Source organism: Branchiostoma floridae, chromosome 6, assembly GCF_000003815.2.
Source record: "Branchiostoma floridae strain S238N-H82 chromosome 6, Bfl_VNyyK, whole genome shotgun sequence".
In the NCBI taxonomy this organism is placed as follows: domain Eukaryota; kingdom Metazoa; phylum Chordata; class Leptocardii; order Amphioxiformes; family Branchiostomatidae; genus Branchiostoma; species Branchiostoma floridae.
In genome coordinates this window covers 18,391,178-18,408,260 of record NC_049984.1, presented here as the reverse complement: position 1 = coordinate 18,408,260, position 17,083 = coordinate 18,391,178, and the positions used below count along the sequence as shown (strand labels likewise).

The 17,083-nt window shown below is 42.4% G+C and overlaps 2 protein-coding genes across 3 annotated transcripts; both read left to right on the top strand.

The window, feature by feature from the left end:
* The first annotated feature begins 2,585 nt into the window (after positions 1-2,585).
* On the top strand, positions 2,586-11,775 carry LOC118417988 (protein N-lysine methyltransferase METTL21A-like). 2 transcript variants are annotated; one of them, XM_035823777.1, is made up of 6 exons: positions 2,586-3,382; positions 4,672-4,748; positions 6,695-6,738; positions 7,806-8,010; positions 8,807-8,964; positions 10,807-11,775. In XM_035823777.1, exons 1-6 carry the CDS (start codon positions 3,306-3,308, stop codon positions 11,011-11,013), a joined length of 768 nt encoding a protein of 255 aa, XP_035679670.1. In that variant the 5' UTR covers positions 2,586-3,305; the 3' UTR covers positions 11,014-11,775. The 2 variants fall into 2 exon arrangements, with proteins under 2 accessions (XP_035679670.1, XP_035679671.1); XM_035823778.1 differs by lacking the exon at positions 2,586-3,382 and adding an exon at positions 3,402-4,118.
* Positions 11,776-13,285: 1,510 nt separating this feature from the next.
* LOC118418014 (adenosine receptor A2b-like) lies at positions 13,286-14,672 on the top strand. The gene has a single exon (XM_035823805.1). It carries the CDS (start codon positions 13,292-13,294, stop codon positions 14,582-14,584), a length of 1,293 nt encoding a protein of 430 aa, XP_035679698.1. The 5' UTR covers positions 13,286-13,291; the 3' UTR covers positions 14,585-14,672.
* The last annotated feature ends 2,411 nt before the right edge of the window (positions 14,673-17,083 follow it).

Here is a 17,083-nt window from a genome sequence, read left to right as displayed (position 1 = left end):
ATCGGGATTTTTTAGTTCCCGTGCCTGGTTTCTTATTGGTCGAAAATTTTTTTCCACAAATTCTTGTTTCTGTCACAACCGTTTGAAACAGAAATGGCGGGAAACGGTTGAAGTACGCAGCTTAGCTACAAAAGGGCTGTCTGTCAAAGTTTCAAAGGCTTCGAAAGCAATACAAACGATGAAGTTAACAAACTGCTACTGGTAGAACCATTTCAGGATTTAAATAAAACACTACGATGCAGCAGATTCGTGGCAGACAACCCTTGACTTTTCAAGCGTTTTGTTGCGGTTCTTGAGAGTGAGCGAGCAGGTGGTGAGGTAACATGCCAGAGGCCAGACTGTGGCGGTTTGACAGGGCTTGTGGCACCCACATTTAGCACCGGGGTTACAGCTTATCAATCTTTGCCGAGGCATATCCAAACAACTGATACGTGATGGGACAGAAAATACGAGACCCCAATGCAAAGCAACCCGCAGAATGAAAATATACCCGGATCTGACTACTTTGCGGTTTGGCGTGTGTTGAAGCGTTGGTGATGTTATTGTTTCTGTTCATCGAGATTTCCTTGTAGCTCAGTTTTAGACCATGGTTGCCATTCCAGTACGAGGCGAAGCAGTTTCCTAAAAGGCTTGCGAAGCTGTCAAACATAATTGATGAAGAAGAGTCCTTATGGGCATGGTATGGCGGAAGTATGTGTCCTGGTCTTTCCTAGTTAGACATGTGCTTGCTTGTGACATGTATGGCTGTAGTATGAGACCTCTGCTTATGAAATGAGATAACATATCTTTTTATATAACTCAAATCCTAGTGGAGGTGACAACTGCACGTAGCAAGTATGGACCACAGTTGTGACTGTTTCAGTCATATTCCATCTAGCACGAAAAAACGCATGCAATGGTTCACTATAATAATTGTATTGTATGACATCAAGAAGTAAGTTCGTATTCTACAGTCTCTAGTAATTCATCTTATCAAAAAAAATGATTAATTGAATGAAGTAGATAAAAGCTGCAGTAATACTTTGTCATTCTATTTGTTTCCATTTCGTTTGAACGAGTTCACGCTTCATTTACCATGTAGTCCACTATCACCAAAAAGGCCTTCATTTTCCAAATCCTGTCCATTTATGATCGTCAAAGTACACCACCAATAGATTCTTCATTTTTGGTCTGTCAGATCTTCTTTGACCATGGAATATTCTATGACATTAGTATACGTTCTCCGAAATTTGTTTTTGCAATCCACGGCGTATATTTGCTTATATTGAAGCTGCTTTGTACGATTTACAGTATGGTTGAAAACTTCTCTCTTTTTTTTTTTTTGGAAACGGTCGAAAATTGAAGCACGTATGGATGTCAAATCAACATGGTCTAACGGGCGAATTGGGCCTTTATTCCTTGTCAAATTGCTAACCGTACAATGGATGTTTTCTGCAGATTGAAAGGCTACCAAGTTTAAGCCGGCTTGATTTTTGCATCATGAACGAGGACTATCATAGAGACCTTTGTGGTCGCCTAAATTCCCCGGCTATATCCATGTCGGGCTGAGCAAAATTTCAAAAGTGATATTTAAAACAAAATATACCCATAAAAGTTAGTGCACGCAGTTATGTAGTACTATCCTTTTATAATGTAACATAGTTAACCGTACCAAAAAAATGTTTCTATGTGTTGCATGTTTGTTAAAATTCAACATCAAAGCACTAGTAGTCTCCAATGCTGTAAATGGTTGCCGATACCTTTTGGAACAGCCTGACCAATCACAGGGCAATACTCTGGCATTGTCAGGGGGAGTTCGGTAATGCTCAGTGACGTCACCCCCACAGATGTTCTACCACATTTTCGTATCGCATGCCTGACATCAGCAAACATTTGAAACAGACCTTCAGGAGTGCATATTTAGGGTAGGATTCACCACAGTAGGCTATATCAGAATCTGTGAAATCTGTGGACTGGAAGGCTAATTAGACACCGGTGCCCGTCAGGGATGTAGCCCCCGATCGGGCTCCAAAACCACAAATTTGTCTCGGTGGACTGCCGCAGGATATCGCAGGATACCTCTCGGTGTTCCCCACGGTAAAGTCAAGCGTGCAGGTTCTAAACACTGTCTCCACCCAAGTGAGCTCTTTGTCATCTTTTCCTATGTGATATTTCAAATTGTTACCGTAAGACTTAGAAAACGCGTACTGCTAATTCTAGCTCTTCACATAGATCATGCCATTTTATCTTAGAACGGAGGCGCGGCTCCCTCTGTCTTTTAGCAGGTGTTTCGACAACTGATGAGGAAAATTTGGTAACCTTGAAGAAAATAGCTAAGATGGGAAGTAAAAAACAAACAAGAAAAAAATGTCTTTGACTTAAGGGAATTGTGTGAAATATATGGAAAGAAGAAACTAACACAACCGGTATTACCAAGCAATCTCAGTTACCGTCAAACCTGTCTATAGTGGCCACTCAAGGGACCGGACAAATGTGGCCACTATAGACAGGTGGCCTCTGTATAGAGGTGGCCCTAATACAGGTTTGACTGTAGACAGGTGGCCTCTGTATAGAGGTGACAACTTGTAGATAAAATAATCAAGGGACCGACAAAAAGTGGCCACTATGGACAGGTGCCCCCTCTGTAGAGGTGGCCCCTAATACAGGTTTGACTGTATGTTGGGATCACGTGGCATGTCGACGCTTTAGACGTCTTGTACGTACATGTGCGTATTGTTCCGTAACACGTCACGGGAAAGATAGCTCACAACTGTAGTCCCTAACGCTACTAGCATCGGTTTACATAGGAGTAAAGAACACTTGCATCGAATGTGTTGTCCTGAAGCTGGATTGCCAACCACTGTACCACTTTAGGTTCCCGTACATTCCACGGCCTCGTCACCTGCATCTGACCGAGTAAAGTGGCTTGGGGACAGATATACCGATGGGGTTTACAATATGCTGCGGTGCCGACCTACTGCATCTAACCCACCGGCATAGCTGACATCCCTGAAATTCGAGCCTTAAATAAAAACAGACCTCATAGTCTTCGCGGTTATAGCATACACGCCGGAGAAAGACCACTGGCCAAACGAGACGTGCAGAAAGTTTTCTCAAAGAACTTATTTCAGAAACGAAGAGGAGCGGTCTTCTTGTTAGATCCTATACGGATCCGTCGTCGCATTTCTTCTGCTGGGTTCTGAAGCCTTACAGGTGCTCCAGCGCACACTGGAAGGTGTTCTGCATACCGTCAGTACACCCGCCATCTTGTTGACGTGTATACTGACACATCGACTCGTCTGAAGGAACGTTTTTCAAGTATAAGCATGACGGCGAAAGATGACAAGAAGTCTGGCACAAAAGACCCTTGGACCTCCAACCTCGGAAAGATTGGGTTACAAAGGTAAACACAAGTTCAACGTTAGCGTTGGGTTAACGTAAGGTTGCTGTGAATGTTAGAGTATGTAGGTCTTTTGTTTTTAGATTGAACAAAGATTGCAGAAATACGGATCGCTTGTGGCCTTTGCTGTGTCATAAAACGTTTATAGACTTAGTTGTCTTTAATTAGAGCTACGCCATTTCTTTTCCTCTCACAAAACAAAAGTCTAGAAGTAGAACCCAGTGCAATTATTGTCATCTGTAATTATCAGCTGCAGCTGGTAGGCTTAGAACGGACGGCAAATGGTAGATAACCCTTCTTCAAGTTCTTGGCCCCAGGGTAGGTTAATAACTGCAAAGGGTAGAGGAATCGGGGTATCGCATGATAACAACGGTCATATTACGTTGTGTTCAAGGCTGTTCAACGTTGTGTTCAATGTTGTGATCTTTGCGAGGGCACATTGCCAGTGCACGTCCGTATCCCCCACTAGTGCTGAACTGAAGACCATGCTATTCATGAATATGGCATTTTGAAACTCCCAAGAGGCACGAATTGGACCAAAATTTACAGGGAAGGCGATTTCTTGATTTGGAAACACATGGGGGGCAACTGCCCTTTCCCGCTCTTTTGGACGAAGGTATTCGTGGTTAAAATTCTCGGCATCCTCTGAGATACACAAGCCTGTCACATTCTCGCCGACGATGTCTATCTATCAAGGAGCCTGCCCCTCAGCTCAAGCCGAAAACCCTCCCTATCAGAGGTACATTTGTGTATGCTTATAAACCTTTTGCTTTTATACTGAAGTCCTCATTCATGTGAGAATGTTTATGGAGATTGCTGCGGTTGTCTCTACTCGGGGGCGGGATTTCTGCTTGGTATCAGGTTACATAGGTTTTTATTTATAGTCCCAAGTGGATACACAAAATGGCGGCAATGAATTACAGTTTGACGTTTAGTTTATCTTTAAAACCCCAAATGCAATGATAATCCTTGACGGCTTCCCTTTTTGCCTAATTGTTCTCTTCCTCTCGTATTTGGTTTAGTTGGTGACCCTGCTCTTATACATGAAAATACAAATGTAGTCATGTTGTTGATTGCCCCAGGTATGAAGGATTGCTATTAAAATTTACCCTTAATTTACAGTTGATCATATTTTCAAAGCGGTATCGGACTAGCTCGTGATAGTAAGGTAGAGCACGAACCAATTTAATGGCTTTACAATTTCAACATTCCTGAGATGGAGATGAAAAATGGTGTTGCGGTTCCATCAGGTACTGCAGTACATTTGTTTGACCATTTCGCTCCTTTGACAGGTACACAGTGGAAGAAATAGCTGTCCGAGATGTTCATCTGAAGATTCAAGCGGTGCACGATCTGAACATCGAAGAAGGTTAGTTGTGACCATGTTTATCTAGTATGATACATGACAACATCAGCAATGGCAGATAGATTGTCGTTATATTTTTTCACCCTTGTCACAAACGTCGCACCACATGTTTCACACCACATTGGGAAAGTGTCGTACAAACGTCAGGCGGCATTCGTGACGGAAAATGTTGTCGTATATTTAGTCAACAGTTAGTTTTGATGCAAGCGTGTTAAAAATCCTTCGACCAAAAAACGTAGGACGTTTGTGACTACGGTTTTTCAAAGCTCTGCTTGTATGCATTCTTTTGCAAAAAAATTGCCTATTGGTATGTCTAGATCCGACCTTTATTATCTACCACCCTGGTGGTAATATCTGCCATTAGTGGCAGTAGTAGAATTATGTATCTGTTATTTGTATTGCATGAGATCGTTGCGTGAAATTTCTCCTAAGGGAGGTAAATTCTGCCATTTGCAATGTTATAAATGTCCGCTATCCTTTTAGAAAATCACCATGCCATACCACATAACCTGTATGCCCATATTATGACATACATGTACATAATGATCTCGTGTTTTCAGCTCCACATGATTTATATATAGCATCTAGATCACTGCTGTCGTCACTTAACTGTTTATTTGAATACATATATGTATAGGACATGTGTAGACCCGTGGCCTGACCTAACCAGTTACGTAGCACTAGACTATCATACAAGGAATATGTTATAATTGTGGAATGTAGTGTCGGTCTGTCGCTGTGTCACCGTGACAAATCAGTCACTACTATGTGTGTTTGGTGTAAGTAAACAACCTAGCTTCGACCTGCTACGACGGCTTTTATAGTGTAGTGTAGTGTAGTGTAGTGTAGTATAGTATAGTATGATATAGTGTAGTATAGTGTAGTATAGTGTAGTGCAGTGTAGTGTAATGTAGTGTGGTGTAGTATAGTATAGAGATACTACATTGTGCTTATACATTGATAGTGTAGACAAATACATCAGACTAGTGTCTAGCTAGTAACTGGACATAGTACATACTAGTAGTTAGCCAGTTGCTTGCAAGAGATACCTTTCCACCCTTGGTCAGCCGTCCACTACATAATTATACGAAAATTTTAGCTTAAGCATGGTCGGAATTCAGTTTTTAAGAGTCGGCATGTGCGTCGTACGTTAAGTCGTTAGTGTGTACGTACATGTATTCACACAAGCGAGGATCATGGAATGAATTTACCCTGCTTTGAGCCAATTCTTCAATGGAAAAAACTATCGGGATCAAGTTGTAAACAAGAGAGATCTGCAGGTCTCGGATGTCCCTGATCCACGCATGCTGTCCACGTCGGTCTCTGTCAACCGTAAATTTCACAACATGCCCTGAATATATATCCTCACCCATTGAGGTATATACAGCACGCTGTGCCCACCCCGACACGTCAGCTCGTCCACACTTTACTTCGTGGTCGTCGCGGTTGTCAACATTCGCGAACATGCCTTATTTGGTGCGACCTAGTAACCAGCCAATCAACTGGAGGTGGTAAATGTGCTTACTTGGTATAATAACCTAGTTTCCAGCCAATCAGCAAGTAGTGGTAAATGCCCTTACTTCGTATGGCCTTAGTTTCCACCCAATCAACAGCCACCTCGCCTTTCGCGGAACTCCGATTGGCTGAGAGTTGTCTGAGACTGGCTGAGCTGTCAGAGGTAGCACAGTGTGCTGTACGGACCCGAATGAGTGAGGATGACCCTGAAAAGAACGTCATGATGTGTTCATGTCTGTTCATGTTGTCTTTTGTCAGCCACCCCGATCTCCAAGATCTATGGGCCCATTTTAGACCACGAAAAAAATATGAGCCACGCGCTCGATTTGGTCCTCAGCACTTGAAGGTTGGGATGGTTCAGGAAAATCACGTGGCAAACAGACGTGTGGCTCGAGAGATAACCTCTGTATCGTTCTCGACCTCTCGTTTCGCAGCCCACCATATACTGACAGGACAAAGGATTTGGTCCGCCGCCAAGGTATCTATCAACCGTAACCTACCCAGGTAGGCGGCGGAACGCGTCTTTGGGACCGCATTACAAGTTTCCTGTCTGCAATGTGATATCAACCAAACTGAACAAAATGACTGCTTTGACGTCATTGCCTCTTGCGCTCAGGGATGCCGGATGGCTGAAAATGGCATGACGTGGCCATCATATATCTAATGACGTCATTAAATTTACATATTCATAGGTTCGTCACAATTTTTACCTGGTTTATGAAAAAGGAAGTATAAAAACTATGAGGAAGGGAAGATAAATGAAAAGACAAATTGATTTTTTATTTTTTTCCTTTTTTTTCTGTCACCCTGTGATGAATTTACAGGCACCATATTTTTGACTGATAAAAAGCAAAAAAAAAAAAAAAAACGCCGTAGAATGCAGACAGAAACGGGTTGGCTGTACCAGAGACGCGTAGTCGTCTGCTTCGGTAGGCTAGATACCGGGGGTAGGTTGACTGGAACAAGACTTGGAAACATCTGAACTATTATAATTGGAAACTTGGCAACAGATCGTCGTGTGGGTGGTCGGGTTTCGGATGGACCTCCGTATATACAATCTAAGCCTGCACTCAGGCCACTGCATGTGAAAGGCACTCTTCTACTTACCGGTTGTACATATACAGGGAAAAGCATCTATGCAGCACATGCACATGCTTAGTCATTGATATAAAGATTATAACTAATAACTTTAGAATTCTAAGTAATTAAGGGCTGACCATTCTCCGTTGTGATGAGATTTCAGATCTAGAATCGTCATGTTAAAATGATTTTATTCATAGGATAGTTGTCGAGTTACATAAAATAGCTGCCTACTGACGACAAGCGACGTGGGTAGACTTGGGGCCTGAATCTGCATGATCATGGAAGCGGGAGAATTTTATTTCAGATGCCTGTTTCCTGATGGATTCCTGTCAATCTTCCTGGGATATCTTTACAATGGCGTAAGTTTTGATGGATAACACATTAGAGTAGTTACTGTAACAGTTGTTTTCAGAAGATGTATCACATTCAGTGTGTAACGGACGTTTTCCATTGTACATCTAGGTGTTGACACTGTATCTCGCAGAACATCCCGATGTGGTTGACTTTGCCGGGTCGGTGTTGGAGCTGGGGGCGGGCCCGGGGCTGCCCGGTCTTGCCGCCGCCCAGATCTGCAGGAAGGCCGAGAAAGTCGTCATGTCGGACAACAAGGACCTCGTGCTGAAGCTGCTGAGGAAGAACATCGATAAAAACTTCCCCAAAGAGAGAGGTCTGTCAATAGAGACAAAATGTCCGTCTTTCTGTATCGTCGATTTGCGTCTCAAATCATTCTCCTACGCAAAGGCGAAACAGAGTCGTCAGAGGGACTCCATCTGTTTCAGGAATAAATGACTGACGGTACTCTGCTGTAGGAGAATGTCTCAAATATTTGCCTGGGTTTGAAAACCTGCACACAGCATATATATGTTTTATCATTTCGGAGTCAAATAAAAACATCAAACACATCCGCAGAAATACAACTTCCTCTGATGTAGGTGCATGAAAGTGGGATCAACTGTCATGATGCTGGTAACCCAAATAACGTTTGGCCAGTGGACCTGTTACAGCACTTAGACTCACAGGTTTGAATAGTGTAGGGCGTCAACGCATTTTCCACGTCAGAATTTCAATCTTTGTTTCCGATATTGAAATACATCGGATTCCACATTTTTAGAACGCAGGTACCAACGCTGTGCAAAAATACACATAGATGGTGAGAACGTCGTCTTCTCGCGAAAAAAATTACGTCTATCCAACTTGAAGGTTCATCTGTATTGGTAGAAGTCGTGCAACCTATGATCCACTGTTCACTGAGTCACGTGTTCTATCTGCATAACGTGACGTCACGACAGCAGTGGTTTGTTCATTCCTTGACATATATATTTAAAAAAAGATGCATGTTTATGAATGAATGAATGCATGACCTTTATTGTACATTTGTGCTCAAACAAGCTAAGTACAGGTCGTAGCGCTAGTGATAAGGTACAATTATGATTATCCCCTCCCATCACCCATCTGCCCTCCAGCTCGGTTCCAATGTGCTCACCTCCAGTGGGGTGATGACGTCACTTCCTTCAGAGCGAAGCACGGCAGGTTTGACGTCATCCTTGGCGCTGACCTGGCGTACTTCCGTCCCGACATCCCTCTACTTATAGAGACGGCCAAAGAACTGCTCACCGAAAAGGTATTCAAAACTGCCATATTCATGTGGTAAAGACGTCGGAGAAAAGAAATAAAAACAGTTACTCTAACGGTGTCAAGCCACACTTGTGTCAAGCTTGCGTCACTGCGGGCTTCGTTCACTGCGTCACTGTTTTTTTTTAATTTTTCTCCGATTTTTTTATAATTTAGATATTACGTAATACGTAAAAGTATGATTAAGAAAACGACAAAATACACAAAAAGAAAGAAAATACGTTCTTTATCTCTGAAATTGAGTTGAGTATCTTTCGAACCCCGCAGTGACGCAAGCTTGACACAAGTGCGGTGGTAACGCACCTTTAGTTTCCTCTGCCTGCCCCAACATGCTTGTTTCTGAAGTATATATATTATCTAAAAAGAAAACTAGAATAAGAAATTTTGTCGCGTACCAACAATTCAATCCTTCGTTACACAAATGCACAGGTGGAAGTCTGTTTTAGCCTACACGGTAGCACTTCTATATAGGCGTCGGTCAGATTTGTGGCTAGTGGCTATATGAGTTTCATGTTCCTTAATCGGTCTTTTGGTGAAAACACATCCTATACATATCTACATCATTACTTTCACGTCTACATCATTATATTTCAGCCATACCATTTCAGCCATACCATAGGTATGGTGAAATATATTGTATTCGTAATGTTTCTTTCTTTCTTTCTTCTTTCTCCTGCCAAATCTTCAACTCAAATCAACTCCGCCGTTTTTTAACCGATTGACTTGAAATTTGGCACAAAGATAGAGTAAGCCAATACCCTCAGGTACTTTTTTCATTTTTTTCATATCTGCCTTTAAAATGATTTTATTGAGGTTTTTGTCAATTTTTATGTATATTTTGGGCTCCTGTACCCTGGTATTACAGCCGGATGACATGAAATTTGGTACAGAGGTGCCCTGATCATATGCCCACCCAGATTTAATAACAGTTTTGGCATACGGTACAACAAAATGCTTGATTTTGCGATTTTTGGCCATTTTTTGACCAAAAAAGCACATTTTTGCCTCCTGTACCGTCGTTTTACAACCGAATGACCTGAAATTTGGTATTAAAGTGCCCTTCAATTTTGTGCGCATGAATTCAATAACAGTTTTTCCATACAGTACAACATGATGCTTAATATTGCAATTTTATGGCCATTTTTAGACAAAAATTTGACATTTTTGGCTCCTGTTCCCTCGTTTAACAACCAAATGACCCGACATTTGGTAAAGGGGTGCTCTAGATATTTATCCAAATGACCCATGTATAATTTTTGGCATGGAACACTATTTGGGAATTTTTTGGGTCATTTTCCAATGGCCAAAGGGGTCAACGACCTCAAGGCCTATTGTTGCCTGAGGGAGATGGCTGAAATATGCTGTATTTGCTCTCAAGCAAATGTCGGCCTTTCTAGTTACTTTCATCCTTGTAAGGGACTCTCCCAATGCCCCAAATTGAACTAAATAAGTGAATGGGAAAATAACTGAACATACAACAAAACACAACAACGAGGAATTAATCCATGAAACTATTATTGAATAGTTAAACTGTCATATACAACACAAAATTGGACTCACCCAAATTTTCGACTGAACACCACCAGCCTTTGTCAAGGAATGAACAATCCACTGCTGTCGTGACGTCACGTTATGGCACCCACCGTCTCTGTTCAGGGATGTGACGTCACGACAGCAGTGGATTGTTCATTCCTTGACAAAAACTTGTGGTGTTCAGTCGAAAATGTGGGTGAGTCCAATTTATGTCTTGGATATTACAGTTTAACTATTCAATAATGACTTCTACCAACACAGATGAACTTTCAAGTTAATCCATGAAACTGTTTTTCAGCCCTCTGCAGTTTTTGTCCTGGCGTACAAGGACCGGACGCGGAAGAAGACACACAACTTCGAGTGGGAGATCTACCAAGCCGCCAAGCGGTGCGGTCTGCAGTGGAACGAAGTAGACTGGAGAGCCCTGCCCAAATGGGACGAGATGGTCGATCCTTGTGACGTCAAAAATCTACATCTACTGCTGATCAAACATCGAGCAACGTAAAGGAAACTACAGATAGTGAAGAATGTGAATACTGTAGTTTTTGTGATGCTCTCACAGATGTGCCCTATGTGGCACAGACTGTCATTCTTGTATAGGGCTGTTTAGCCACAGTCGACGCTGTAGGGCTGATATCAATTGGGATTTTACCATGGTCCATATTGACCGAGATAGGCCATATATTGCTCTCAACGGTCGTAGAAGTAGTAGAAATCGGACATCTTGGGTATATGATATATTCGGAAAACACCCTCACTTTGTATGTTGCATACGTGTATGGGGTTTATTCACATAAGGTTTTCACAGAATAGGAAGGCGTGTCACGAGTGGTAGAAGAGCTAATTTGAATAATGTTATCGGTACGATTCACACTTCTTTACATATACCTCACGTTTTGGTCCATCTCGATCTCTTTTATTTACTAGCCGTGACGACTGGATACTCAATAACATTTGCGCATCGAAAATACTACTACTGTGAGTGGCAATTCCTTTGTAAATGCAGTCAATGAAATGTTGTTGTGATAATACAGCATGCAAAGATTTCTAACAACTTTGTTAACTTCCCGTCTTGTAATGTATTTGATATACCAGCCATAACCTACACATTCTATGAATGTACTGTGTATCTATTTATTTATTTATTTATCTGTGAACGTTCACTGACTTAACTGGACAATGTTTTTCATAGATAATTGGAGATGATAATATCTTATTTAATAGATATAACGAATTTTATTAAAACGCGGGAACTATTTGTGACAAACCGATTTGTGTCATTTGTAAATAGAGAAATTAAGTAGCTAATAGGATAATAAATCTTCACCAAGCCACTTTCAAGTTTAAAAACATCAAAGTGTAAAGTCAAGAGAAAGGCGGCTAAAAGCTAGCCTCCATAGCAGGCTCTCTATGGGATTTTTTGGCACTTTTTGTACTGGGTCGCTGATTGCTGGCCTCTCTCATAGCCGCCCATTTTAGCCTGCTATGGAGGCTAGCTAAAAGCGATATGTCTAAGTAATCCTGTTGTGATAAAAGGTCAATGCTTTAAGCAATAAATCCGTGACTAATCTAACATTAAAGGTTGATATATGTAATACAAGACCGTTACATGACATTTAGCGCCGTGGTAAACCCCGATTTCCGTGCAATGTGATCCGTCTGGTGGCCTTTTAACTGAGTCGACAGAGTAAAAACATTTTATTAGTAACAGTATTATAGCGACTCCGTAACGGGGTATCATTGCTTTTTGTAGCAACTCTCGAGCCGCAAATGTGGTAATGGTACTTTTAATGAAGTGGGCTAATTCAAGGAGGTTGAAAAATTGGCTAAATTGACATCTTTCCGGGCGCTTCAGCGATGTCACACCGTTGACCTTGGTGATATTGTTCATCCATCGGGAGTCGATGAGGACCTTGAATTCACATTGACCTTGATTTGACCTTGGTACTCCTCAGGTTAAATACTTAATTCAAGATTTCATCGCGCTGGACAGGACATAGATTTAAAACATTTTGAATTTTGAACAGGACATGGATTTAAAGTGTGCAGGTGGTATTTTGGACGCTCTTTTGACTTCTTAACGTTATAATCTTATGTCTAATTTGACAAAGAAAAGGACACAGGGCATTTTGAGTGTTAAAAAGTCACCTTTGTGAAAGAGATGAAATATCACTCAGATTTGGATGATGATATACTAATTCTAAATTTATTTTTTGTCAGTAATGGGAAATCGTCCTTTGAGATATCTTAATGATGCTTCGAGTCCTGTGCCCTAGTTACATTCAATTAGATGTGTGTGTGTGTGTGTGTGTGTAGCTCTCGTTAACAACTACACGTGATGTGGTACTTTCCAGAATGCGTTTTCACATTTGATTTTAGACAGAAAAAAAGGCGAAAAGTTTGATTTTCCAGATACGACCAATTTGCAAACTGTTACATGTGTGTCAGGAAGGTGCTTGGTAACTTCGTTTGCACCAAATTTAATTTTCTTTTACACGCATACCCCAAGCTATTCAATGAGTATCGTCCTTTGCATTTTCTTCCACATCACAGCATCACCGTAGTCCATTCATTTTTTTAAAAATTTGATTGGTTGTTGCCATGGCAAGTCGCGTGGGCGTGTGGGCGAAACTGTAGCAGCATCTTAAATAAGAACACTGTTACACGCAGCGTGAAGGGCGGTCAGTTAGTGGCAGGCACACTGTCGGGGGAGGAAGATTAAGGAACGAGAAATTGGCGTTCTCCCGGACGAGCAATTTCCTTGTCTTCAGAAACATCACAAGATGAACGGTAACATGTCAAATTTCACCGGGGGAAACTGGACGGAGCACGAAACCTTCTGGCCGTGCACCCGCTGGCACCTCGAAAATGACATCGACTACGACCTGGCAATAGCCGCGTGTTCTCATCTCCCCACCCCGTTCCTGGAGGAAAACAGGAAAGTCGGGATCGCCGCCGCCGTAGTTGGGACAATCAGTCTCCTCACTAACGGCGTGGTTTTATCCTGCATCCTGAAAAGCCAGCATCTGACGGGAATCATGTACCTGTTCATGGCAAACCTCGCCGCGGCGGACTGCGTGGCGGGCTTGTTCTCGTTCTTCATCTGCGGCGTTCTGCAGTGGGAGCTCCCGCCATATCTGACACTGGTGGGCGTGTTTTGTCTCTTCTTTTTCGTGCTGGTCCTATCAGCAGTTGGAGTAGTCCTCCTGTCTATAGATCGTTATCTGGCCATCCTCCACCCGATATTCTACCAGACCCGTATGACTGGACGACACGTTGCCGTGAGTTTGGGGATCGCCTGGCCAGTCTGTGCACTCGTCTGCCTTTCTCCTCTCATGGGCTGGAACTGCTTCAATGTGACATCAGAGAACTGCACGAAATATCTGCCGGTGGCCTACCTGATTCTGCTGAACACTGTCCTGTTCCTGTCCGTGGTGTTCGTGGTCTTCGTCAACGCCGGAATCCTGATCGCGCTAAAGCGACGGCTCTCCAAGACCAGGCCGATGGAGGACCCCCGAGACGATCTGCCCGCCGCGCGCCGCAGAGACCAGCGAGTCGCGATGAGACAACACCGGCAGCTCAATAGCAGCTTGAAGAAGTCCATGACCGTTGTGATGATCGCAGTGGCGTTCATCATCACCTGGCTGCCAATATGCATCGGAGGCGTGAAGCAAATTTCGTGCATTGTAAGAGAAGACTGTGAGATCGCTGCAAAGCCCTACTGGGGGTTGTTGATCGCTCTCTTTGGTTCGGTGACGAATCCGATCATCTACGCGTTCCGTCTGAAGAAGGTTCGCGGGGTTGTGAAGCGGGGGGCGAGGCGACTCGCCCGCGCGGTTCGCGAGAAGTTCGGGTGGTCAACAGATCATGTGATGAACATTAACATCGTTGGAAGTGGCCGTGCGGTGGACGCCGCAGGACCGAGTACGGACAGCCGGTCTCCCGCACGGACAGACAGACAGACAACAACGGACAGTTCGAGAAACGCGCATGACCCGAACTCTCTAGACGTGCCCTTTGTAGCCTCAACAAAGTCGGTGAAAATGTCTGCGGTTAAAACTCCGATCAACATGTAAAGTAAGGCCACATTTTTGACCAGTTACGATTTATTCTTTTTGCACACTTAATCTGAATGAAATGTAAATATTTGTATAAAGCGCCCACAGCCATTCGTTCCGAAATGTTTCTATTTCATGGAAAGAAAAGTGTAGAGTGCAATACATCTGTACGTAGGTTGGGCATTTATCCACAGCGAATATTGCTACTTCACTGTTGTAAGGTAGCCAATGAGGTCTGTACCAACTATGCTAGCAGGTCGCTCTCGCCTTCTTGAATTACGTCTCATGAACATTGTCACTAGCTAGAACACAGACGAGACTATTGATGTGAATATCTGAACTGTAAATCGTCAGTTGAGTTGTGTGTCATCCGATGTCATGTTCTTCTTCAGAAACGGAACAGTGTCTTATTGTAGTTTCCGTTCACGAAGTGCAATGCTTTATAGGGTGATATGTAGTGTACACATGTGTTAGGTGTAGCAGTTATATTTGACATGTTCCTCATATTTCTGAATCCAAGACGTGGGGCTGGTACGGACTACTAGATGGGTCCGTCATCTTGCCTTAATTTTATTTTGGAGACGTTTTGTTCACATTCATGTACCTCAAGCCAACGTAGTATATTATCTTACCCATGTATTTATGTACTAGTGTTTATGTTTTGATATTTGACAGTTCATCAGGTTTGGCATTTGATATATATGGATATGACAGGTGTAATCAGTGGAAGAAATAAATATGGAAAACTGTCATTATCAAATTCATCCTTTGCGACATCCCACTCATCACCAGTACGATGCTTACGTACAGCCTACATACTCCATGTCGTGAACAGGCAGCCAGGAGAGCCTATTATGGTAGTTAATTGGGTAGTAAATTGTGTTTGAGGGCTTTGACACAATAACATGTTTTTTTCTGTGCAAGGCACCTAATAATATTTCGTGGAGACAATTTCTAGGACATAGGGACAAAGAAATTGGGTCAGTGATTCAGTGGCTTTGCTATATACTCTATTATTCAACATACGTTTATGAAGGTTAGACATCCAGGTAAACAATATTCAAATACAATTCAATCTCTACAATTGGATAAAAAATGAATATCACTTCCGGACGTTTCGAGTGACATCCATCACTCTTCTTCAGGGTCACTAGAATGAACTGGCAGAACAATTCCATACAAGTACAGCTAACTAGAAAAACTGGTTGAGCCACTAACTCTTAAGGATCATATGCAAAAGTCACTCAAATGTAAATCATATGTTAGCATACTTCCCTATGGTCAAACAACACCATAGGAAAAGTTATTGGGTGTTAAATGTATTCAGCATAGAATAGCAGAAATAGATAATGAGTATAACAAAATATCCACGTTGAAATTAGATGGTTATTTGGACCTGCATAATCAAGACTCATGGCGGGTTCCGCTTTGTCCAATGAGCATTTGTTTCCATAATTCCAATCATTGAATACGCAAGTATTATTGTCAGATTGACAGCATAATTTTCAAACACACAGGGATGCTCATTATTATATCGTAAATCGCAGGGATGCAGTCATACATCGGTAATTTCAACAATTGGTCTTAACAGAAATGGCTAGTGAATTAGAGACTGTGAATGGGAGAACTTTGTGATGTACTAAAGTTGTTTCATCATTGTTGTTTCATCATTTTTGCTTCCACATGTTACTGTCATGTAAATACACAAAATGTCATTAAACCTGCAACAGTAGAGGAAATGGTAAATTCACAATTTAAATTATGTGCTGTGAAGCTTGGCAAATACGGGATGTTTTCATTCAATCTTTTCCATAGAAAACGAAGAAATATTTAATGTAACTGTTATTCACGGTGCGAAAATAGTATATTCAAATCTAAATTTCGTTGTGAAGTCGCAAGTAAATCAAGAGCAACTAGCTTAGCTTCCTTTTGTACTTAACCTTATCTCTTTTCTTTGTCGACGTTTCGCTAGCTGATCTTCTGCCTTCATCAGGAAGATGTGTGGGAGATGTGTGGGGGATGTGTGGGAGATGTGTGGGGGATGTTTGGGAGATGTGTGGGAGACGTGTGGGGGACGTGTGGGGGATATGTGGGAGATGTGGGGGGGGGGCGTGTGGGGGATGTGTGGGAGATGTGTGGGAGATGTGTGGGGGATGTGTGGGGGATGTGTGGGAGATGTGTGGGCTGATTACGGTAGCAGGTTAGCTGCCAAAACGGCCTAGAAAGAATACCGTCGAGTTTAAGAGGAGTATAAAGAAAAGCAAGGTTGAATTGATTTGCCAACCCGATGGAAATCTGAACTAAAGTGATACTAGAAACGACATCAAACAAATCTCTGACGCCCTTTCAAGCAAACAACACTCTCCAACCTGAGTAACACTTCACAGGAAAGTGACAGCTCACCTGCAGACAGTTCCGTGGATTGTGGCCCTGGTATGATTTGTAACAAAACACTCAAGATACAGCCGCTGATGGATATGAAAAGTGTCACTGGATATGACAGAAGGTTGATAAGCC